At 41.7% G+C, this 24,608-nt stretch overlaps 2 protein-coding genes across 3 annotated transcripts in view; both read left to right on the top strand.

The window, feature by feature from the left end:
• The first annotated feature begins 275 nt into the window (after positions 1 to 275).
• parp1 (poly (ADP-ribose) polymerase 1) lies at positions 276 to 16,124 on the top strand. The gene is made up of 23 exons (XM_056294684.1): positions 276 to 398; positions 1,350 to 1,512; positions 1,716 to 1,831; positions 2,173 to 2,387; positions 5,261 to 5,351; positions 5,503 to 5,619; positions 7,701 to 7,877; positions 8,044 to 8,206; positions 8,485 to 8,625; positions 8,873 to 9,112; positions 9,380 to 9,445; positions 9,612 to 9,744; positions 10,468 to 10,663; positions 10,899 to 11,027; positions 11,254 to 11,337; positions 12,023 to 12,145; positions 12,515 to 12,643; positions 12,797 to 12,895; positions 13,071 to 13,223; positions 13,517 to 13,644; positions 13,754 to 13,815; positions 13,965 to 14,079; positions 15,341 to 16,124. The coding sequence occupies exons 1-23, from the start codon at positions 276 to 278 to the stop codon at positions 15,420 to 15,422; spliced, it is 3,045 nt and encodes a 1,014-aa protein (XP_056150659.1). The 3' UTR covers positions 15,423 to 16,124.
• Positions 16,125 to 20,941: 4,817 nt separating this feature from the next.
• The window catches only part of lin9 (lin-9 DREAM MuvB core complex component), a 39,854-nt gene continuing 36,187 nt past the window's right edge, over positions 20,942 to 24,608 (top strand). For both annotated transcript variants that reach the window (XM_056294708.1, XM_056294707.1), the window contains exons 1-4: positions 20,942 to 20,977; positions 21,914 to 21,946; positions 22,762 to 22,853; positions 23,853 to 23,972. In XM_056294708.1, the coding sequence (XP_056150683.1) occupies positions 20,947 to 20,977; positions 21,914 to 21,946; positions 22,762 to 22,853; positions 23,853 to 23,972 (276 nt within the window). In that variant the 5' untranslated portion in view covers positions 20,942 to 20,946. The remainder of the gene's footprint in view (positions 20,978 to 21,913; positions 21,947 to 22,761; positions 22,854 to 23,852; positions 23,973 to 24,608) is intronic.

Genomic DNA, 24,608 nt, shown 5'->3' with positions numbered 1-24,608 from the left:
ATCCTATTTTCGGCATATATTTTTAAAAGTCAAAAATTGAATCACAGCTAGTTATGATTTCATTTGAACTGGTTAAAAATACCAGTCATCGATATTAGAAATTCCGTTTCGACTAGTTAAAACGCAGATCGTTCCAGTCGAGAGGTCAGAGCTCGACTTCTCCTGATTCCATTAGTACTGCCTGCGCCAAGCGCGGGTATTCCGCCACTTCCCTGCCGTGGCTGCTGTAGCACGTCGTGCGTCGGTTTTTGAAATCGCTTTAATATCGAGGAACAATGGCGGACTCCCAAGAAGAAAAACTTTACAGGGCTGAATACGCCAAAAGTGGCCGTGCATCGTGCAAGAAATGCAAGGATAACATCGCCAAAGACTCCCTGCGTATGGCCATCATGGTGCAGGTAACGTCGCCTTGAATCTCGACTCGGTTCTGCAGACGCCGCTAAATTAGCCAAGAACCGCATCGATTAGCTCGGATAATCTGCCCTTTTTGAGTTTCATCCGAATTAATGTGTTTATTTAAGAGGTAGGGTACCCCAACAAAGTTGGCGGATTCTATCTTTTTCATTTTCTCTTTGTTTTTAAAGGTTTGATAGCTTTATCGCAGGCCCTCGTTAGCATTCAAGTGGCTGACACTATTGAAGATGCTCATAATGGTTGGGTTTGAGCTTCGGGCTCGTTTCGGAATGGTTGCGTTCACACGAAGAGCTGGTTCACTAAAATAGTAACAAATGCTGATTCACAAATTGACCCCCTAACTGAGAGTACATTGCATAGTGTGCATTGTTTCATAGAAACCTAAACATTCTGTGGGTCCTCAGATTCAGTGCGTACTCTGTATATCCTACTTGTTTGTAAGATATGATGGACGTGTAAATTATGGTCTTGGCATTTATAGTGTTGTCCCTCTGTAATTATTTGATCTTGAAACAAATCTGATGTGGCACCCATCTGAGTTTGCTATTTAGAGTAATATGTGTGTTGACGTTGTCATCTTTGAGGGCAAGAATACCGGCTCAACTAGACACTGCTGTAACCGGAATGGTTTCTTTATTTTGCGGTGCACTTTAATAGACCACAGTGTTTTCTTTATTTGCGGCGCACTCTAATAGACCACATGTCAACGCGACAGCGCCCTCTAGTGGTGACATCAGTATAATAGCACATACACATAATCTTGGCCTAGCCAATATATGTGCATGATTTTTTCTATATTTTTCCATATGGAATCACATCGGGTCCTATGTGTGTTAACACTACATATATATGTAGATATATCTAGATATCGATAAATCATTATAATGCTTTTCTCAAAAGATGTTTATTGAATCGACCCTGTTTCTGTTCCCTAGTCACCCAGGTTTGATGGAAAAGTCCCCCACTGGCACCATTTTTCTTGTTTCTGGCTGAGGGTGGTAGCAAAGTCCACAGATGATATCGCTGGCTTTTCTGACCTGCGCTGGGAAGACCAGGAAAAGGTCAAAAAAGCCATTGAAAGTGGAGGTACTTCAGGAGGTCAGTAATGAACTCAACATCTTTTAACTTTCCCCCCCTCTCTTGTGAGATAGAAAAATGTCAGTGTTACATGCATCGCAACTGGCACTCTATTGGCTTATTTAACGAACCCTTACTATGTCATTCATCACAGATATTGCCTTTGTGTCGGTGGCAATTGTTTGACAGAAGAGACTGAAACTTGTGTAACCATCTTTATATAGGTAAAGGGGGCCAGAAGGGTGGTGTCAAAGGAGAGAAGACACTTACTGAGTTTGCCGTGGAGTATGCCAAGTCTAACCGTAGCACATGCAAAGGCTGTGAGCTGAAAATAGAGAAGGTGGGAAGATCCTTTCACTTGCATGCACCAGAAACACCGTTTGGATGTATGGAAAAATACAAACTGAACTCACAAGTTTAAGTAATAGTTTTGTAACTAGATAAAATATGTGCATCTGAGCATCTTTAAATTTCTACAAAACATATGGTAAGAATTACTAATTAGTCAGAGAGCAGGTCAGCAGTCCATACATGTCTTGCTTCATCCTTTCATAAAGTTTTTAAGTTTTGGTAGATCCCATAACCAGTAATACTATCCATTGCATCTTATAACATGTTTATTCTGTAGCTGTCCATATAATTCCATTGTACTTATATTGAGCTCTTGGACCGTATGTCCAGGATCAAATTCGTGTCTCTAGGAAGGGTATGGATCCAGAGAAGCCCCAGCTTGGCTTGATAGACCGCTGGTACCACATGGCTTGCTTTGTGGGGCAGAGAGAAGAACTGGCCTTTAAACCTGAATACAGCGCTGCCCAGTTGATAGGTTTCAGCACACTACGGGCTGAAGACAAGGAAGAGCTGAAGAAAAGGCTTCCCACCATCAAATCTGAAGGGTGAGTGGGAGATGGGGTTAGAAGGTTTTTATCTGTCAAGTGTGGGCTGGAATAATGTTGCTATTACAGCACAAGTATATTAGCTTGGTTAAACCTGAATAAACAAGGATAGCAGGCATCCTTGTTAGCAGGCAACATAAAAATGATGAGGTTTGGTATTGTAGTGTGCACAGTATGTGTGTCCTCAGTGGTTAGAGAAGTGTTGTTTGGGGATCCAGGTCAGGTGGATGTCTGCAGTACCTGCATCCCCTTCGTCATTACATGAGGCCCAATTCTGAGCCTCTCTGTCGCTCTGGGTCCTGCAGCAGTACAGTGCCTTGCAAAAGTATTCAACCCAGGGCTCCAGACTTAACTTTTTCCGCTAGGAGCCCTGGTGAGCCTTACTGAACATTTTAGGAGTACCAGCACAAAATTTAGGAGCACCACTTAAGTTGACAAGCAACACAACACATTGATATTTTTTCTGTCTTAACGGTATTACTGATAAATGCTTTGGTAATAAATAGACCACTAACAGAAATAACTATCGCATTTTAAATGTCACAAAGTGAGATAGCACTTTAGAGCAAAAAAAAAAAAACTATGTTAAATAAAATGTAAACCTTTAAAGTGCTTTTTGTAAACATAGGCACAAAATAATACATTTATAAATGTAAAAATGAGGTATGTAGTCAGTAACATTACTGTCATTACAGCACAAGAACCACCCCAATAAACTGGGCAAATGCCATGTCGTTGCTGTATGTAGGGTCAACTTTAACTCCATTGTTTTTTAATAAGTCTATGTGACCCTTGAATTTTGTATATGTAGCTCTTCTTTGACGATGTATTACACTGTATGGAATTTTATTTCCATTTCAGCCTCTTCTGCGGATGCCCGCCTTTCAAATGCCGTTTGCAGAGACGCTGAACTTCCAGCTGTGCACCTGTCCCTGCACGGTTTGTGCTTAAAGATGTTGTCATGCTTGAACATAGCGGTGCTGGTCGAGGGGTCTGCAAACTTGGTTTTCCCCGCAAAAGTTGGCCCGCACCGAGAACAATACATGCAGTACATGGTGCCTTTTTCTTTGCTAAATCGCAGCCATGGATATTGCACAAGCCGTTCCTGTTGGAAGGAATTCGTCTTTGCCTTTTTCATATGACCTGCTGCTTCCTTGTCTGAACTGTCATCAGTTTGGGTAGGTGGAACAGGAGGAGGGTCTTTTCTTTTAAAAAAAGAAATGAATCAACAGTTCATTTCATTGTTTGTTTCACAGTGAAACAAGTCCTACGGAGTGGCGACTGACATCCCGCGTGCGGTTTTTGGCAACATGAGGTGGTGGATGAATGGCACAACAATGGGCCTCAGGATCTCGTCATGGTATCTCTGTGCCTTCAAAATACCATCAATAAAATGCACGTGTTGGTTGTCCGTAGCATATGCCTGCCCATACCATAACCCCACCGCCACCATGGGCCACTCTATCCACAACATTGACATCAGCAAACTGCTCACCCACATGATGCCATACACGCTGTCTGCCATCTGCCCGGTACAGGGAAAACCGGGATTCATCCGTGAAGAGAACTCTTCTGCAAAGTGCCAGACGCCATCGAAGGTGAGCATTTGCCCACTCAAGTCGGTTATGACGACGAACTGCAGTCAGGTCAACACCCCAGTGAGGACGGCAAGCATGCAGATGAGCTTCCCTGAGACGGTTTCTGATAGTTTGTGAAGAAATTCTTTGGTTATGCAAACCAATTGTTGCATCAGCTGTCCGGGTGGCTGGTCTAAGACGATCTTGCAAGTGAAGATGCCGGATCTGGAGGTCCTGGGCTGGTGTGGTTACACGTCTGCAGTTGTGAGGCCGGTTGGATGTACTGCCATATTCTTGGCAACGACTTTGGATACGACTTATGGTAGAGAAATTAACATTCAATTCACAGGCAGCAGCTCTGGTGGACATTCCTGCAGTCAGTATGCCAATTGCACGCTCCTTCAAAACTTGCGACATCTGTGGCATTGTGCTGTGTGATTAAACTGCACATTTTAGAGTGGCCTTTTATTGTGACCAGCCTAAGGCACACCTGTGCAATAATCATGCTGTCTAATCAGCATCTTGATATGCCACACCTGTCAGGTGAATGGATTATCTCGGCAAAAGAGAAGTGCTCACTAACACAGATTTAAACAAATTTGTGAACAGAATTTGAGAGAAATAGGCGTTTTGTGCACATAGAAAAAGTCTTAGATCTTTGATTTCAACTTGTGAAAAAATTGGAGCAAAAACAAAAGTATTGCGTTTATATTTTTGTTCAGTGTACTTTAACAACAAACTTCACGTATTAAAGCTGCTGTATCTGAGTGAGGCTGCAGGAGGCACGTTTATATGATTTCGGTGTTGTCCCCCTGGATGTAAACCACTTTCTGATCAGGGATGTTCTTTCACATTTTTCTTTCCTTCCAAAGGATCGGACACACTGTTTGTTTGTTATGGGGTGACTTTTTGGTAGAAAGAGAGAAAGAGTATGTATGAGTGTATACTTGGACATAATAAAAAAATCTCCAGTGGTGCTGATTAATTTTTCCTGTTATTGGCCAGGCAGGTGAAATAATGACCCCTGTCGACACATACACATGCACCAGCTTGCGTGTATCTGTCTCCATCAACTGATGGAGCGCTAATGAATTTGTTCCATAATTAGTAAAGGTGTCGCATCAAGGGTTGTTTTTCATGCATTGAGCTACTGTCCCTCGTGACCTCATTTAAAGAGATCAGTTGGATGTACTTTTCAATGAACATCCTGTTAATACGTAGCTTGTCCTTCTACGGAAAACTTGTTCTTAAAAACAGTTTTAGGAGAGAATCCTTTTAAATCTCCTGTTCTTATAGGAAGCGGAAGGTTGATGAGGTGGACATGGCATCAAAGAAACAGAAGAAGGAAGAAGCTGAGGAGGACAAAAAATTTCAAGAGCAGTTGAAGGTTTGTCCACCATTTTCATTTTACTTTACTTAAATTATTGGCCAAAAACTTTATGTACAGCATGTCATAGAAGCTAAATACAAGTTTTGCTGAACTTGTCTAGAAAAAAAGGAATCCCAATGCACTGTTGTTTTTATGTGTATGTTTACAGGAGCAGAATAAGCTGATATGGGGCATCAAGGACAAGCTGAAAAAGCAATGCTTCCTTAATGACATGAAGGAGCTACTTATTGCAAACAGCCAGGAGGTGCCCTCTGGAGAGTCCAATGTGAGGAGGCCACATCTAGATTTGCAAAATATAATTTTTCTCTGGATATGACGATTTAATGCTACTACTACTTTCGGCTGCTCCAGTTGGGGGTCGCCACAGCGGATCATCTGTTTCCATTTCCTCCTGTCTTCTGCATCTTCCTCTGTCACACCAGCCACCTGCACGTCTTCCCTCACCACATCCATAAACCTCCTCTTTGGCCTTCCTCTTTCCTGGCAGCTCCATATTCAGCATCCTTCCCCCAATATACCCAGCATCTCTCCTCCACATATGTCCAAGCCATCTCAATCTTGCCTCTCTTGCTTTGTCTCCAAACCGTCCAACTTGAGCGGTCCCTCTAATATAATCGTTCCTAAGCCTGTCCTTCGTTACTCCCGGTGAAAATCTTAGCATCTTCAACTCTGCCACCTCCAGCTCCGCCGCCTGTCTTTTTGTCAGTGCCACTGTCTCCAAACCATATAACATAGCTGGTCTCACAACCATCTTGTAAACCTTCCCTTTAACTCTTGCCGGTACCCTGCTGTCGCAAATCACTCCTGATACTCTTCTCCACCCACTCCACCCTGCCTGTCTTCTTCACCTGTCTACTGCACTCCCCGTTACTTTGGACAGTTGACCCCAAGTATTTAAACTCGTATGCCTTCGTCACCCCCACTCCTTGCATCCTGACCATCCCACTGTCCTCCCTCTCATTCATGCATAGGTATTCCGTCTTGCTCCTACTGACTTTCATTCCTCTTCCCTCCAGTGTATACCTCCACCTCTCCAGGCTCTCCTCAACCTGCACCCTACTCTTGCTACAGAGATTTAATGTATTCCAAAAAAAATGTTGGTAGGCTTACGCAGTACAATATAATACAAACAACTTTATTAATTCTGCGAGGGGCAATTTGTTTGGAGAAGCTTGAGAACACAAAACACAGTAACATGCAAACAAACAAATAACAAATAATAACACTCCAGGGAGCTAAATGTGGAATAAAATCTATAAAAGTACACAATAAGTTAAGCTTGATAAAGACAATAAAACAATGGTTAAAAAAACACTATGGGACATTTAATCATCAAGTTGCAACAGGTCTGAGTGATTTAGAATAATGGTTAGTTTTACAAGCAGGTAAAACGTAATGACACCCTGATGGCAACAGAAAATTCACTTGCTAGAACATGTCCAGAAGAAGCCAAAATACTTGCGTTCTAGAGGATTTGTTGGTTACAAAAAGAATTCAGATCTCTTTGTTTCACTCAGATGATCTTAGAACAGATATTAACAATGCTGTTCAGGCTGTTTCTGTCTTTTACCGTGAGGCTGTGAAACCAGCAGATAAAAGAAAAACTTAAAAGGCTCTCAAGAAAAGATTGATAAAAGCGACAGAGGATGACAGGACTGACAGAAAAGGAATTTAGTTTATGGAGAAGGTGAATTCTCTGTTGCCCCCGTTTCGCAATAGCCTCAGTGTTCACATCAAATTTAAGGTGATCATCGATGATAGCGCCCAAATATTTGTATGATGTAACCATTTCCACACTCTCATTATGTATGATGCACTCTTTGGCTGCATCTCTGTTACGTCTAAAATCAATAATCAGTTCCTTGGCTTTAGAAACATTTTAAGTCCAAGAAGTTGTTATCACACCAAGAAATAAAATCAGTAAAAGCATTCCCATGGACTAATTCTGAACCTTGGAGAAGGATCAGCAATGCAGTGTTATCAGAAAATTTGACCAAATACCTGCCCTCCTGAGTGCTCCTGCATCCATCAGTGTACATAATAAAAAGTAAGGGCAAAAGGACGCATCCTTGTGGTGAGCCTGTGGATATAGCTATAGAGTCTGAGAGAGAGCCATTTATTTCTGCTCTCTGCCAGTCAAGAAGTCCAAGATCCATAACACGAGCAGTTACAGTCAGTGTTGTCCATCAACCACCTGAGTTATTGTCTGTAAATGGTTTCACTTGACTTGTCAGTTTTTTAATCCTCTAGCTGAGAGTTCGGGCTAAGGTGGGAGAGTCCTTTCTTTTAATGCATCCTGATACAGTCAACATTAAATCCCATTCTCATTTGTTGTATGATTGACAGGTGGTGGACTGTTTGGCAGATGGCATGACTTTTGGGGCTCTCGAGCCCTGTAGCACCTGCATGGGCCAGTTGGTGTTCAAAGGTGATTCATATTACTGCACCGGGGACATATCAGCCTGGACAAAGTGTGTGTTTAAAACCACAAAACCCAACCGTAGAAACTGGGTCATCCCCAAGGTAGGTCTCCTCACTCCAAGGCACCTGCTGCTTCATTAAAGTACTTTCCATTGTTTTAAACAATGGAATGTACTGTTGGGCTAACAGGTATTTTTACTAAAATGACAGCTATAAAAACAGATTGATTTAGATTAACTTATCTGAATCTCTTTGGTTGTCCTTTCAGGAATTCAGCGAGGTTCCCTTCCTTAAGAAATTCAAGTTCAAACAACAGGACAGGCTGTACCCCAAGGTGGATCCCACCCCAACCCTGACCACAGCCACAGCTGAACCCCATCCAAGTGCCTCAAGTGCCCCTACTAAACCTCTCTCAGAGGGGGCGCCTGCAGGTTAGTGGATAAACTTTTTGCAGGTATGTGTCTTTAAAACATGCTGAAAGTGGAGCTAAAAGCTGAGTCTCTGATTAGAATACTTTTCCTCGTACATTGAAATTCTGAATTTGGTTTGGAAAATATGACTTCGTGACTTAAAATGCTACATTTACAATAAATAAGTGAGATTAAAAAGAACATAAAAACGCAACCAAAAGATATCCAAACGTCTCCTCATGGATCACCTGAATTTTGAAAATTGTATCTGAAATAGGTGTTTTTCTTGTTCCTTGTAGACAAACCTCTTACGAATATGAAGCTGTTTGCCGTGGGTAAACTGACCAAGAATAAGGATGAATTTAAGGCTTTTGTGGAAGAGATGGGTGGAAAAATAACTGGCACAGCCAGTAAGGCTAACTTCTGCATCAGCACCAAGAGTGAGTGGCCAGTCGAGAGTGAATGTGGGACGGCAAGAGATGCCAAATGGTAGCCCCTATCTCACGAGCAAAGGGGAAATTTTTTGTACACAGAAACTGGTGTTCCTGTTCCTTGTGTTATTTTAAAAAGTGGAATATAATGCATTGTATAGATGTGTGAAACAATATTTCTGATTTCTCTCACTTTTTTTCCTAGCACACTACTTCTCACTCATGCTCAATCTTTTCTTTCTCCCCGTTTTCACAGAGGAGGTAGAGAAGATGAGTAAGAAGATGGAAGAGGTGAAGGAAGCCAGTGTACGTGTGGTTTCTGAGGATTTCCTCACAGACATCAAGTCATCTGGCAAGGCCCTCCAGGAGCTGGTTGCCCTGCATGCCATCTCACCCTGGGGGGCAGAGGTCAAGCTGGAGGCCCAGGCTGCAACAACAGTCTCAAAGTCTAGACCCATGGCGTCCAAGAGCACAGGCCGGGCTAAAGAGGAAGAAGGTAACAGCTGTTGAGTTATTTTGTTGTGTTGTGTTGTGTTGTGTTGTGTTGTGTAGTAAAAATGCCCATATTTGTTATTGTAGCCTCCATCTAAGTGTTTTTTCCTAATTCTTTTATCAGTTTGTGTTCAAGTAAAGTGGCTCATTTAGAAGAGGGATACATCCGCATGAATGAAAAGCTTAGCTTGGTGACTCATTGACTGGTATATGAAGTTGATACTGTGAAAGAAAGGTCTAATTGTAAATGGTTCTGTCTGCACCATCACAGGTGGCAGCAAATCAAAGAAGATGAAGCTGACAGTCAAAGGAGGAGCTGCTGTGGATCCAGACTCGGGTAAATGCATGTGTTTGTGTGCATATGTTTGTGTCTCTAAATTAAAAAAAAAAATCCTTGAATTGTCATAAACTAACATGAATAGTTGAGCACTTTGCTAGCACTGTAGAGCGAAAGTAAACTGTCTCTTGAATTGTTCTTTTGTATTTAATGTTAATTGACTCAGGTCTGGAGAACAGCGCTCATGTCCTAGAGCAGAATGGGAAGATGTACAGTGCCACGCTGGGCCTTGTAGACATTGTAAGGGGAACAAACTCTTACTACAAACTGCAGTTACTGGAGGATGACGTACAGAAACGGTTGGTGTCACATTTAAGAATCAGGGCCTAGGGGTGTGGCGGTCTATTCCGTTGCCTACCAACACAGGGATCGCCGGATCAAATCCCCATGTTACCTCTGGCTTGGTTGGGCGTCCTACAAACACAATTGGCTGTGTCTGTGGGTGGAAAGGCTGGATGTGGGTATGTGTTATGGTCGCTGCACTAGCGCTTCCTCTGGTTGGTCGGGGCACCTGTTTGGGGGGAGGGGGGGCTGGGGGGAAATGCTTCATCCTCCCATGCACTACGTCCCTCTGGCAAAACTCTTCACTGTCAGGTGAAAAGAAGCGGCTGGTAACGCCACATGTATCAGAGGAGACGTGGTAGTCTGCAGCCCTCCCCGGATCGATAGGGAGGTGGAGCAGCGACCTAGACGGCTCGGAAGAGTAGGGTAATTGGCCGGATACATTTGGGAGGGAATTAGGGCCTTGGATTAACTGATTAAAGTTCAGATTGTATCGTGTGCTTAGCAAGGTTGCACACACTAGGGAATAATAATAATATCTAAATGCCTGAAAGTAAGTAAGTCAAGGGCATACTGATTTAGATTACACTCCATCTCTGACAGTTACCCTCTATTTTCCTTTTCATTATTTCCTGACTTGCCCGCAAACTTGCTTGCAAAGTGTCTATCAGTAAACCTTCTATTTGTAAAAACACTAATATCTCTTGCTTACATCATTGAACCCTCTCACATCTGTGTAGGTACTGGGTGTTCAGGTCATGGGGGAGGGTCGGAACCACCATTGGAGGCAACAAGCTGGATAAGTTCCATGACAAAAACTCTGCCGTGGACAACTTCCTCGGCGTGTACAAAGAGAAGACGGGCAACATCTGGAGCTGCTCAAACTTCACCAAGTACCCCAATAAGTTCTACCCGCTGGAGATTGACTATGGACAGGTACAGTCACAAACAAATGTAATCATGCATCAGTATGCACAGCTCTTACTTTTCATACCCTTTCAGATATCATAGCCTATGGAGCGTAGACAGTGGTGGATACACAGTATCTGATCATCATGTTTCTACACACGTGCTTTAGTACACATGTACTTAAGTAAAATTCTCCTTTGAACTATCAGTATGCCTTTATCTGTGGCTGTTTAAACTGATTTACTGTGGTGTTGCCGGGCAGGATGAAGAGGCAGTGAAGAAGCTGACGGCCACTGCTGGGACCAAGTCTCAGTTACCCAAACCCGTCCAGGAGCTCATCAGGATGATCTTTGATGTGGAGAGCATGAAGAAGGCCATGGTGGAGTTTGAGGTAAGAATTAAAGGCTCCTGGCTGGCTAGGTGGATGGGTCTGGGTTTGTTGGTTGTATGTCTGAGTGGTGAGGTGTGGGCTCTTACATGGGAGATTTTGGATATTTCTTTTTTTTTTTTTGTCTGAATGTTCTTCTTAATTTATTGTTCTCAATGAAAGCTATTTATTTGTCTTGCACAACACATAAATGTAATGACCTCCATTATTTCTCCTGTCCCGTCTTCAGATTGACCTTCAGAAGATGCCCCTGGGAAAGCTCAGTAAGCGGCAAATCCAGAGTGCTTATGCTCTTCTCAGCGAGGTGCAGCAGGTCAGTGTCTCACTCCGGCTGCCTGCAGAAGCATCCCAGTAGTTTACTTTTTTAGCAAGTCTCCCGTCTCTCTGTGAAAATTAACTTTCACTATATAACAATTTCTTCCAAATGTTCATTCCCATGATTACAAATAATCATGTTGGCTTTTGTGTATCATTCATGTCCTAATGGAAATGGTAAAAAAAAAAAACGATTTTGAACACAAAAGATTTTTTCCTAGATCCTATTCAGATCTCCAAAACACACATTCAAAAACATACGCATGCAGTGTGTTTGTTTGTTTGGGTTTTTTTTTTTTGTATATCACAGATGAAAATAACCAAAAATAAGGAAAAGGGAGGTATGACAAGATCCAGGTTCAGACTCACCAAGTTACAGTTACACTTTTTCACCTCATCCAGCAAGCTGCTAAATCAGCCTGTAAAGAGTGTGTTATACCAATTATATGTCACTTTGATCTTCCATACTGTAAATGGTCGCATCACATAAATCCAGATTTATCTAGTCTCCTCCTTTATCCTTGATAATGGAACAGGAATATCTATGGTGTGTTGTTTATTGTGTTGAACTCTTAACGTCTAGGGTGCGATTGCTTCCCTCTGAGACAAATGACCTACCTGACCTACCAAATGACCACCTTTTTTATAACCACAGATATATTGCTCTTTTCTCTCTGTCCCAGGCTGTGGCAGGCGGTGTCCCTGAGGCCCAGATTTTGGACCTGTCCAATCGCTTCTACACCCTCATACCTCATGACTTTGGCATGAAGAAACCTCCCCTGCTCAGCAACCTGGACTATATTCAGGTTAAAAACATGTTTCACACCATCATTTTGATGCTCATTATATCAACTTACTTATGTATAAGTTCACGGCCTAAATGCCCCACTGCTGTGGAAGACATTTGAACTCTTATGCACTTCACTTGGGGTTTTAATTGTAATGCCTGTGTTTTCAGAATCAGAATCAACTTTATTGGCCAAGTGTGCCTATGCACACGAGGAATTTGACTAGTTCACAGCAGCTTCTAGCACTTGCAGACATCATTCCCACACAAAAAAAAAACACAGATGAATAAATGGAACAACAACAGCTCCTTGCTGTTAAACCATATATTCATTTAGCATCTCGAAATGACAGAGGGATGTATTGAATGGTTCTATCCCATCACACAGGCTAAGGTTCAGATGCTTGACAACCTGTTGGATATTGAAGTGGCCTATAGCCTGCTGAGAGGAGGGGCAGAGGACAATGGCAGTGATCCCATTGACATCAACTACGAGAAACTCAAAACCAAAATCGAGGTCATGGGCTTTTCGGAGCACTTTGTTATTTATGTATAATGTAGTCATGCAGTCTTGGCTGTACAATGTATCTTTTTTTGTATTTTAATGTTTTTGATATTATACATTGTCAGAGTTTGGACAGGTGTTGATATATTAATCTCTTTATTACAGGTTGTGGATAAGAGCACAAAGGAAGCTGAGATTATTTCACAATACGTCAAGAACACACATGCTGCAACTCACAATACTTATACACTGGAAGTACAAGAGGTATATTGTCAATTAAAGGCCATGTTCAAACAAAGTAGCAATTTTGTTTTAACATTCAGAAGTAAGTGATTAGTTTTTAGAAAGCTTTGTACATTGGTATTGTTTTACACCTTCCATTTAGCTCCTTTATGGGGCACAAAGTCTCACCTGCCCCGATGTTTTTTGACTCTTTCAGATCTTCAAAGTTGTTAGGGAGGGAGAGTACCAGCGGTATCACCCCTTCAAGGAACTGCACAATCGGCAGTTGTTGTGGCATGGTTCACGCGCCACCAACTACGCTGGCATCTTTTCTCAGGGTCTTCGTATCGCCCCCCCAGAGGCCCCTGTGGTGTGTGTTCCTCTATTGCTTCTAATGCTGCGGTGCCATCTACAGCTGTTGATAAACACTACGTTTTATAACTTTTGTTAGTCACAGTAAGCGTTAGTTGAAGGTTGCACCTCACAGGCCATTACTACCACATGGTATTACGCTATAGCGTAACTTCAACCCTTTCTATAAATAAAATATATCATTATTATTATTATATAAGCTAATGTCCTATGACTGTTCATTGTACGGTTGTGTGTATGACGTTCTAAACAGCCTCCTGACGGCTTTTGCATGTTCTTTATTCTCTCTAGACTGGTTACATGTTTGGCAAAGGTGTGTACTTTGCAGACATGGTGTCCAAGAGCGCTAACTACTGCCACACCTCTCAGTCAGACCCTGTCGGCCTCCTACTGCTGGCAGAGGTTGCCCTTGGCAACATGTAAGTGACATTAGATTCGCTACAGAATACTTAACTGCAAAGGGGATTTTTTTTTTAACCAAATATTTCTGATCTAAATCTACAAGTGTCTCCTCTTTATCTAATACAGGCATGAACTGAAGAAGGCATCGCACATTACAAAATTACCCAAGGGCAAACACAGTGTTAAAGGTGAGAACCCCATGATTTGTTTGCAGTGGCTTGCTGTGGACTTCATTGTGACTGGCTCGTAAAAATTGAAAGGAAATTAAGTTTAAACTATTTAAGAAATAGTGTTATGTATGACCTATACTGATTGATTTCTTCTGTTTTGTTCTCAGGTTTGGGTAGAACTGCACCCGACGCAAATGCCACTGTCAATTTAGACGGGGTGCAAGTGCCTCTGGGAAAAGGAGTCCATACTAACATTGATGACACAAGCCTTCTCTACAATGAGTATCCTTTGTTAACTCACAGTGCCTGGTTAATTAGTACGAGTGAATTGTTATACTACCCACTGATCCCATATCTTTTGTTCTTGTTCCGTTGTTTAATATATTGTGTTAATTGTCTCAGATAAGTATGGAGCCAAAAGGAAAGGCAAACTATTCTACTGTTTTGTACTTAGTCTACTAAACATTGCTGAATCAAGTACTACCTCCGGCTTGGTCGGGCATTCCTACAGACACAATTGGCCGTGTCTGCAGGTGGGAAGCCGGATGTGGGTATGTGTCCTGGTCGCTTCACTTGCGCCTCCTCTGGTCGGTCGGGGTGCCTGGTCAGAGGGGGGAGGGGGAACTGGGGGGAATAGCATGATCCTCCCACATGCTACGTCCCCCTGGCAAAGCTCACTGTCAGGTGAAAAGAAGCGGCTGGCAACGCCACATGTATTGGAGGAGGCATGTGGTAGTCTGCAGCCCTCCCCGGATCGGCAGAGGGTGGTGGAGCAGTGACCGGGACAGCTCGGAAGAGAGGGGTAATTGGCCATGTACAGTTGGGGTGAAAGGGGGGGGGGTGTCCAAAAAAAGTATGCTCAAATCCCTCGAAGCTTTCTAAACTGTAGCAAAATCAGCCTTCATTGCATTGCGCTCTGCTCTTTCTAATGCTGGATTTTTACCGTGCGGTCTTTGGTCTGACCCAGTTAAATTTCAAAATCTTATTGTGTCTTTGCAATGTCAGTGGATTATGTGGAATTGAAACCACAGATCTGCATAGCTAATCTTTAAAAGTGAAAGGGTTTAGGGGACGCCCCAGTGGCTCACCTGGTGGTGCACATGCCACGAGGGGCTAGGTCCTTGCCGCCGTGGCCTGGGTTCGGGTCCGGCCCAAGCCCTTTGTTGCGTGGTGTCCCCTCTCTCCCCTAACTTTCCTGTTTCTCTCTACTGTCACTGTTAAAATAAAGCAGAAAATGCTGAGGGAATTTTTTTAAATTTTTTTTTTAAGTGAAAGGGGTTTAAACACTATCTCTTACCCAGCCGTCATTACAAGACACTGACAGAATTTGGACCAAGATCAGAATCTGGAAAATACGGGATTGTTTCTTGTCTCTTTCATCAGTTTTGATCCCTGTTCTGTTTTTGGGTGTACATATGACAGAGACAAGAAAACTGCCCAAGTCTATCATTATGTGTGATATTTATTTATATCATTTTTATAGTCTGTTGCAAGTTGTATAATCAGCAGCAGTGTTTGTGTCCCTTAACCATCGTTCCTCCAGGTACATTGTATACGATGTGGCGCAGGTGAATCTCAAGTACCTGCTGAAGATTAAATTCAACTACCAGACATCCCTTTGGTGAGAAGGGCTATATGGTCAAGCCCCCTTAACAAATGCAAGAGACACCGTTGCCTTTAAATGCCTGAGCTTCTTTCTCGCAACAGACGATAACGGTTTGCAAATGGACTGATGCTACGCTATCCTTTGTATTGGTTGCTGGAAATCCCAAGTCACTTTATTGCCCACACATCAGGTTCATGTGATAAGTGGTAGCCTTCCCTAGTACTCGGTGTATTGTGTTACCTCTTGGCCATTTCAGACTTGTCTGAAGACTGCGTCGCACAGGTGCATGGGGTGGTTAAAGTCAGGCAAATACTGGGGAGATAAAGATTTGGCTTAAAAAGGAAGTCAGATCTGGTTAATGGTTTCTCTAGATAGTGTTTCATATGAGCTATCATATTTCTTGTAAGGCATAAAACTGTAAGGGTAGAAAGACTTCAGTTATAAGAACAATCATTTGCCATACGTACACATTGGCTTAGAGTTCACTAGAAGTTTCTAGAAGTCAAACCTGGTAGGATAAAGTTTTTTAAAACTTTTCAGTTCAAAGATTCTGTGTGAGGCATGTGTATTGTTATTTTGCCCCATTTTATTCAATGAAAAGACCTTTAAAATATTTTTTTTTGTGGTTAATGTTTTATCCAAAGTAGTCTGTAACATGATGATGAATGTTGACATTTTTAGTTTTTTCCATGTTACCTCACCGAATAAAGAAAACGAGAATACCGGCGTTATTGTTGCAAATTACTCATTGTTGTAATGCCGTTGTATATGATTCTATTTTATTTGTATATCAGTATTGTAAGGCTGTACGATAATTTAAAAATTCAAACTGAAAATATTTACCCCCCCCCCAAATTATATAATTGAATCTACCTGGGGGAAATATTCTATTCAACCAGTCCCCAAGCATAAGGATCGGCCTTTCTCCCAACGTTATGACCAAAATCTGATGTCATTGAGCCCACATATAATTTATATTATTCAACCAGAAAAAGAAGAAAAGAAAAAAAAATGTTTTAGGTTGTCTTGAACCCTTTATGCCGTCATAAGGTAAGTTCAGTATAAAGTAATGGGAGGATGTTTTCTGGTTTACTGTCAGTCTGACAAAAGTCTATGAGCATTTTTTATCATATGACCTGCCTCGAATTTAGAAGGAATATCAATCGTGTATGGGGAAATTAAAATTGCTAAAGCAGAAACCAAAATGGATACTTCACATGCACAAACTACTTCTGATTTTTTTTTCTAAATATGTAGAGGAAATATGGATCAATTGAACCCAAATCAACTAGAAAAGGTGACACTTCAATATAAAGAAACAATAGATGTTCTAAAATTAAATTGTAAATTTCAACTTACTTTAATATTCAGAACAGCCCCTGTTCTACAGTAAATGTAATAAGTACAAAGATGTAACTTGAAGTTTCAACTTTAACCCCTCAGAACCCCACCACCACCAACACACACAAATACCAACCTCGTTCCAACAATCAACATGTGTCCTTACACCTGTGAACCGATGGGAAACACTTTCAGATCTGGCCGCCCTTCTTCCTCATTTTGTCTTGTAATTAAATTTAGTTCATTAGTGCATGTTGCCGCCCTGGGCCAATCCTGCCTCCACGGGGAGTTTCTTTGGGGCTTGTTCTGTGAATTGAGAACACAGGAAAAAATAAAGCACATTTGTTTTCTCCTTCATGATGCAACTGTGTTGTTTTATAAAGCAAACAATCTGGTTATTCTGGTTATCTAAATTCCACTGCAGATTCTTTCATGTCTAATTTGGAGAGAGTGATGATCAACAGTCTTGGCCTTGGCTCTGGAGAGCGCTGCATGTTACTCATCATCATCATAATAAAAATCAGCTTGTATGACAAGTCGCCCAGCAAAGACAGGGCTGCCTTATCCTGTATTTAAACATGATACACACACGCACATTACATACAAACTTAATTTTAAAAGTGCAGTATACACCGATCAGCCAAATCATTAAAGCCACTGACAAGTGAATAACATTGATTATCTCGTTACAATGGCACCTGTCAAGCTTGGGGTGGGATAGATTAGGCAGCAGGTGAACAGTCGGTTCTTGAAGTTGATGTGTTGGAAGCAGGAAAAATGGATAAGCATAAGGATCTGGGCGACTGACAAGGGCCAGTTTGTTATGGCTAGACAACTGCGTCGAAGCATCTCCAAAGCAACGGGTATTGTGGGGTGTTCCTGGTATGCGGTGGCCGGTACCTACCAAAAGTGGTCCAAGAAGGATAACCGCTGAACCGGCAACAGGGTCATGGGCTCCCAAGGCTCATTGATGCACAAGGGAAGCGAAGACTAGCCCGTCTGGTCTGATCCCACGAAAGAGCTACTGTAGCTCAAATTGCCGAAGGTCAAGAGCTCCACTGTCATCCTGGTCCCCCAGAAATTCTGAATCAGAACCAGAATCCTGTATATTGGCCATGTATGTTTGCACTACATGGAAGTTGACTCCGGTTTTGTGGCTCTCACAGTGTACTTAACATAGAATAACAACATGACAACACAATGATCTTCAGATATATACACAAGGATTGACTTCTACAGGCAAAATAAGAAGCGATAAAGTGCAATGGTGCAGAGAATATATCAGAGATGCTGAAATACATGTTAGCAGGTTACTTGCATACATGCCTGAGGTAGATGGACATGACAGAGCATGCAGTATATGTACAGTATATACAAAATGGTTGGGACATTGTTAAGCGTTCATTTCAATGACAGCCCGCAGAAAGAAACTATTTTATATCTGGTTGTTTCGGGGTACAGTGCTCTGTAGCGCCTGCCAGAGGGGAGGAGTTGGAACAAGTTGTGACCAGGGTGTGATGGGTCTGCAGTGATGTTGCCTGCCCATTTCCTGACTCTGGAGGTGTATAAGTCCTGAATGGAAGGCAGGTTGGCACCAGTTATTTTCTTTGCAGACCTAACTGTCCATTGTAGTCTGTCCCTGACCTGTTTGGTGGCCGAACCAAACCAGACAGTGATGGATGTGCAGAGGACAGACTGGATTATTGCAGTGTAGAACTGAATCAACAGTTCCTGAGGCAGGTTGAATTTCTTGAACTGGCAGAGAAAGTACATCCTCTGCTGAGCCTTTTTGATGATTGTGTCTATGTTGGACGCCCATCTTAGGTCCTGGGAGATTGTGGAACCCAGAAATCTGTAGGTTTTCACTATAGACACCATGCTGTTGAGTATGGTGGTGGTGCTAGGAGGGCAGTGTTGAAGGACTTCTCCTGAAGTCCACTGTCATCTCCACTGTTTTGAGTGTGTTCAGCTCCAGGTTGATTAAATGACTACAGGTCCATTGCCCCAACGTCAGTGGTCATGAAATCCTTCGAAAGACTGGTTGTTGGTCCACCTGAAGGACATCACAGGCCCCCTGCTCGACCCACTGCAATTTGCCTACTGAGCAAACAGTTTGGTGGAGGATGCAGTCAACATGGGATTGCACTACATCTTCCAACACCTTGACTCCCTAGGGACACACGTAAGGGTCATGTTTGGACTTCAACTCAGCGTTCAGCACCATCGTCCCAGATATCCTCCACTCCAAACTCACTCAGCTCACTGTATCAGCCCCCATCTGCCAGTGGGTTAAAAACTTCCTGACAGACCAGAGGCAGCTGGTGAGTCTGGGGACAATCACATCCAGCACCTGGATAATCAGCACTGGCGCCCCCCCCCCCCCCCCAGGGATGTGTGCTTGCCCCTCTACTCTTCTCCCTCTACACAACTACACCTCAGGTGACCCGTCTGTTAAACTCCTGAAGTTTGTGGATGACACAGCCATCATTGGCCTTATCGGGGATGGTGATGAGTCTGCATATAGATGGGTTGAACAGCTGGCTCTCTTGTGCGACCATAACTACCTGGAGCTGAACACACTCAAAACTGTGGAGATGACACTGGACTTCAGGAGGAGCCCCCCAACACTGCTCCCATCACCATACTCAACAGCATGGTGTCTGCAGTGAAAACCTACAGATTTCTGGGTTCCACAATCTTCCAGGACCTAAGGTGGGCATTCAACATAGAAACAATCATCCAAAAAAAAAAAAAAAAACAAGAAAAAACCCAGCAAAGGATGTACTTTCTCCGCCAGCTCAGGAAGTTTCACCTGCCTCAGGAACTGCTGATTTCAGTTCTACACTGCAATAATCCAGTCTGTCCTCTGCACATCCATCACTGTCTAGTTTGAATTGGCCACTAGAAAGGACGGGGACAGACTACAATGGACAGTTAGATCTGCAAAGAAAATCATTGGTGCCAACCTACCCTTCATTCATGACTTATATACAACTCTAGAGTCAGGAAACGGGCAGGCAACATCACTGCAGCAGACCCATCACACCCTAGTCACAACCTGTTCCAGTCCTCCCCTCTGTACACCAAACCAACCAGATATAAAAGCAGATTCTTTTCACAGGCTGTCATTCAAATGAACACTTAACATTGTCAAATAAATCCAACAATTTTGTATATACTGTAGCGAATTCGGGGGACAACGCAACCACACGAACTGCCGCGGCCGGGAAGCGAACCAGTATCGTCCACACCGCAGGAGGCATCGCTAACCGCTCGACTAAAGGGTTAGACTCGCCAGCCAGCGGCCAGTGTGTCTTCTTATCCATGCACGTTACAATACTGTACTGTACATTTTACATATACTGCTACACTCTGTCATGTCTATCTACCTCAGACATGTATGTGAATAACCTGCTAACATTTATTTCAGCATCTCTGATATAGTCTCTGCACCATTGCACTTTATCGCCTCTTATTTCGTCTGTATACAGTCAATCCTTGTGTACATACATCTGAAGATTGTTGTGTTGTTATTCTATGTTAAATACACTGTGAAAGCCAGGAATCCGGAGTCAAATTCCATGTAGTATGTGCAAACCTATTTGGCTAATATACATGATTCTGATTGTTTAGTACCTCTTTAAAGATGGCTTGAGCACAGTATTTTCTATTATTTCAAACAGGTTTCCTATTCTACCGTAACTGAATAGTCATTTGCATAAATTTACTATATTATCCGCTCGCCCTTTGGATTGCACAGTGATATGAGTTGCAAAATGTGTATCGTAATGAACAAGAGCCACATTTTAAGAAAAATTTGAATGCCAATCCCCAAAATTCTCCACTGGCCCTTCCTTGGTTCCCCAACTCTACTTTTTACTACCGGCACTACTGTGCCTGAGAATTTGTGTGCGCAACAATATGCAGAATGAAATATGTAGGCCTTAGATGAATAAATTAAAATTACAGGAGCTACATCTGCAGGGTAAACCAGCAACGCCAAACACTTAACTCATATGCAATATAACTTTCGCATACATCTTAGTGTATACTAAGTTTATATTATGCTTTTGGCGCATTTAGCTATTTTAACATTTTATTTTCAATTTGTAGTTTTATTTGTCAAGTTGCCCTCCAGACAGCGTACCGACCCAGAATGCATTTTGACAAGGTCTTTGAAAAAGCGGCGCGGCTAATTCAAGATGGCGGAGATGGACCAGCTGTTAGACGAGAGTGAGTAACAACACGAATTTGTGGAGTTTTGTTTTGTAAATACTCAGCTGTGCTATGGTTTGAAGATAACACTTTGGTCAGTGGGAGTCGTTATTTATTGAATAAATAGCGTAAAAATTGGGCAGACTTAAAAAAAATCATTCTAACATGCACAGAGATACTGGTCTAACCAAGTCAGCTAACGCCTGTTAGCAAGACTTTGCTAAGCAACGCTAGCGGTTAACGTTGGACCCAAGATACTAACATTAGCCTAGCTGTGTAAACAAATAACGTTAGCATAGCTAGTAGCTAACATTCGCTGTCTTTAGTTAGTTCCTCTTAAAACAATGACACAGTGTTTATAATGCTTCTAGTTGTTGTCGAACCTTACACGATAACCATAAACTGTCAGACATCATTTTGAAGTCTCGCATGACATGTGCATTAACGTTAGTTTAGTTGACGTCAACTAACTCACTGGGGTGAAGTCTCGACTTTGTTTTGTTTTTTGCCAAGGTGAAAACTATACACCCCTTTGCTACCTTTAGGTTAGGTTTTCGGTGGAGTGGTATTTTGAAGTAATGTTATTTCACTGCACAAGTTAGCTTGTTTGGCTTAATTTCCTCAGCTTGATCTGCCCAGCTGACGCTAGTGCTGACAGCTCAAAGTAGGGATAGGGCCTTACTGCCCCGGCTATCATAAACGTTCCTGAAATGAAAGTGCACTAAAGATACTCCTTGACTCACATTTTACTGCAGGCGAACAAGTGGTGTTGGCATATAGAGTTCAGTGTATCAGTATGGCTCAGATGCCTCTTGTTGTCATAGGTTGCAGTGTTTAGAAGAGAACTATATATGTGAGCATGTAAAAGAGGCAGTTGCAACAACGGATGTGATACAATACCACTGATGTGGGTTTTAACTTGGTATGATGTACATTATGTTCTGTTTATTTCAGGCTCCTCAGCAGAGGCACTTGTCAGCTTAAAAGGTATTGTCTGAAGCAGATAATGGCTTTTTTTCATTTGTGTGTTTTCTGAGATTCAATTTGTCATTCATCTTTCAACTGTTCAGAGATCCAAGTCTCTCCATAGATTAGGAGATTGCAGTAGCCTCCAAGATAACAGGGTTACTTTGTAAACTACACCTATAGCCTGTCTGTAGAATGTTAATTTTACAATAAGAGTTAAATCCCTCTTTAAGTGCTTGCTTTGTGTGTTTATATTTCACATTCAAGTCCATATGTCATATAAGGTATAATCAAAATAATTTACTTTTGCCTTGACTGGTTCATCATCATTGCTCTGTCAGGTTTTTACTGCAACTGTTGTGTTGTGAATGATTTCACATGTTGAATGATTTTCACATCTTGACTAACCTGGCTGCTACTGTCTGTCTATTTTTTTCCAATTATATGTGATTACTTTGCAGAAAGGTCTAACCTAAAATTAATTTAGTCAGGCATATTTCCCATTAGTAATTTTTGACTTGATGACATCAATTTTGGAGTAAGACCTCCTTGAAAATCAGTATACATGTTTTATAGTTGAAGAATATGAATGTTCTTCCTAGGGAAGGTGTATAGGGCATTGTGTCGTATCAGCACAGTGAGCAAAATACAGGGATAATTCTGTTGTGAGCATTGCTTCTATTCTCTCTAGTCTTGTAAGAATAAAAGCTACACATTTTTGTTCTTTCATCCAGGAACCATATTTTTATGCTTCGACAATTTTAGTAAGAAACAGTTGAGCTGTACTGATGTGTTTTGTATCTTAAGTACTATTTTGAACATTGGTTTTACTTCAGAGGGCAGTTTGTCCAACACTCTAAATGAGAAGAACAGTTTCCCCAGAGCTCACAACACTAGAGGACGACATTCGTCCCTGACAATGGACACGGTGAGAGTTCCCACTGTTTTCAGACATTTAAAACTCTTTAAGCATAGAAAATTAATATTTTTAGATTGCACAAATATATATAGCAGGGAGTACGCTTGCTTCTAATCCCAGTCACTCTTTAAATTTTTTTATTTTGAGCCCCACTGCCAGTTTTTACCAGACTTTGAGAAGTTGTTTTGGTTTTTTTTTTGTTGCTATCACTTTTACCCAGTGAAAAATCTTTTGTTTTGGAAATTCGTAATCTAGACACTGGTCCTCTCTACCGCTCCACCACAAAAGTGATAGTGAGGTTTCAGTGTTGAATCTGTTTTCTGGCATGTGTGCTCCCAGGTTCCCACAGAAACAGTCAAAATACATCAAAGTCAGAATGACATCTCATCACCACAACACAAAATTTATGATCTTCAATCTATATGTAATTTTTGTTTATACAAATATGGTAATTGCAGTTGAGAAACATTCATTCATTATTCCTGTTCCCTTTTGTAGGTTGATAGAAGTGGGCCCACTATTTGCTATTCTCTTTGCTTCTTGGTAGGACAAGGTTAATGATAATTAACCAAAAAAAAATACATAGATGTTTCAAAAGATTAGTTAAAAGATAATCTGTTATTGTTAAAACGCATAAATGCAGGGAGCCTAGTGAAACAATGTTATTTTTTCCCGTAGAGTGCGTTTGGAAATCTGGAGCTGGTGTGACTTGTTTCCTTCATTTCGGTGTTTTGTCAAATGAATTGGAAGCAGACACTCTACATTTCCCTTACAGTTACATTGTGGCATGGTGGTCAGCCTTCAAGCGGCGCTTGCTTAATGTGATTTTGCATTCCTGCTTATTGAGTTAGTGTAGATTATATGTTCACTGTTAACAGATTTTTATCTGCCACATTCTTCAGTGTTAACATTAGAAGTTATCCTGTTGCCACAGAAATGTTCATTATATCATTCATCTTGGTGTTATCATTACTTACTTAGGTTTGTCAAATTTTTTTCTGCGTCTAGCCCACACGGAGCTCAAAAAGGAGTCGTCTGTTCCGAGAGGAGGAGGAGGAGCAGTCACCGCCACAGCGGCTTCCGTCCAGATCCCCCAGGAGGAGCCAAAGGGTCACCACTACACCACAAGTAAATGCCAAGTTCAACAAGCTGATCAAAGATTTATTGAACCTATTTTTCATTGCCCTGAAAGTTTTCAGTCCTGTCTGGTTACAAGAAAAACTAATTCCAATGTAAAGAACAAGTGTCACTTATAAAACATTTCAAAATTCAGTTAAGTAAGTTTGTGCATACAAAAAAATTCGGTAAGATCAAATACTCTCTTAACGCTAGAACGACCGGGATTTCACTCCTACCTAAAACAACCATGGGCCGTCAAAATGACAGCCGGTTTTTAAACTCTATATTCTGTGAAGATAAATACCCAATTGAGATATTAATGCGTTGCATATGTTAGTATGTCTGTTAGGAAACGATTGAAACCAAAATTAACATTTTAACAACTATAATACTATTTTTAAACAATTTAAAATTCAGAGAGACATGGTCGAACTTAAAATAGCAAAATTGAAAAAGTGAAAATATTACCTGACAAACAAAATGAAAAACGCATATTGCTAATCTAGCAAATGTAACAAGGCCTATAAAATGTGAAATGTAAAGTAAAAACTGAAGAAACAGTCCCAAACAACAACCGGAACTTTAAAACTACTAGAATGATCATCCGCCCACGGTTTTTAAACTATATTCTGTCAAGATAAATAC

This window comes from Lampris incognitus, chromosome 15 (assembly GCF_029633865.1).
Source record: "Lampris incognitus isolate fLamInc1 chromosome 15, fLamInc1.hap2, whole genome shotgun sequence".
NCBI classification, from domain to species: domain Eukaryota; kingdom Metazoa; phylum Chordata; class Actinopteri; order Lampriformes; family Lampridae; genus Lampris; species Lampris incognitus.
This window is presented reverse-complemented; position numbering and strand designations above follow the sequence as displayed.

What these genes read in the sequence shown, in the direction of transcription:
- parp1 (XM_056294684.1), top strand. Translation starts at nt 276, where the DNA reads ATGGCGGACTCCCAAGAAGAAAAACTTTACAGGGCTGAATACGCCAAA. An exon ending in TTCTCAGCGAGGTGCAGCAG is followed by an intron (nt 11,338 to 12,022) that starts GTCAGTGTCTCA and finishes TCTCTGTCCCAG; the next exon opens with GCTGTGGCAGGCGGTGTCCC. An exon ending in AACTCAAAACCAAAATCGAG is followed by an intron (nt 12,644 to 12,796) that starts GTCATGGGCTTT and finishes TCTTTATTACAG; the next exon opens with GTTGTGGATAAGAGCACAAA.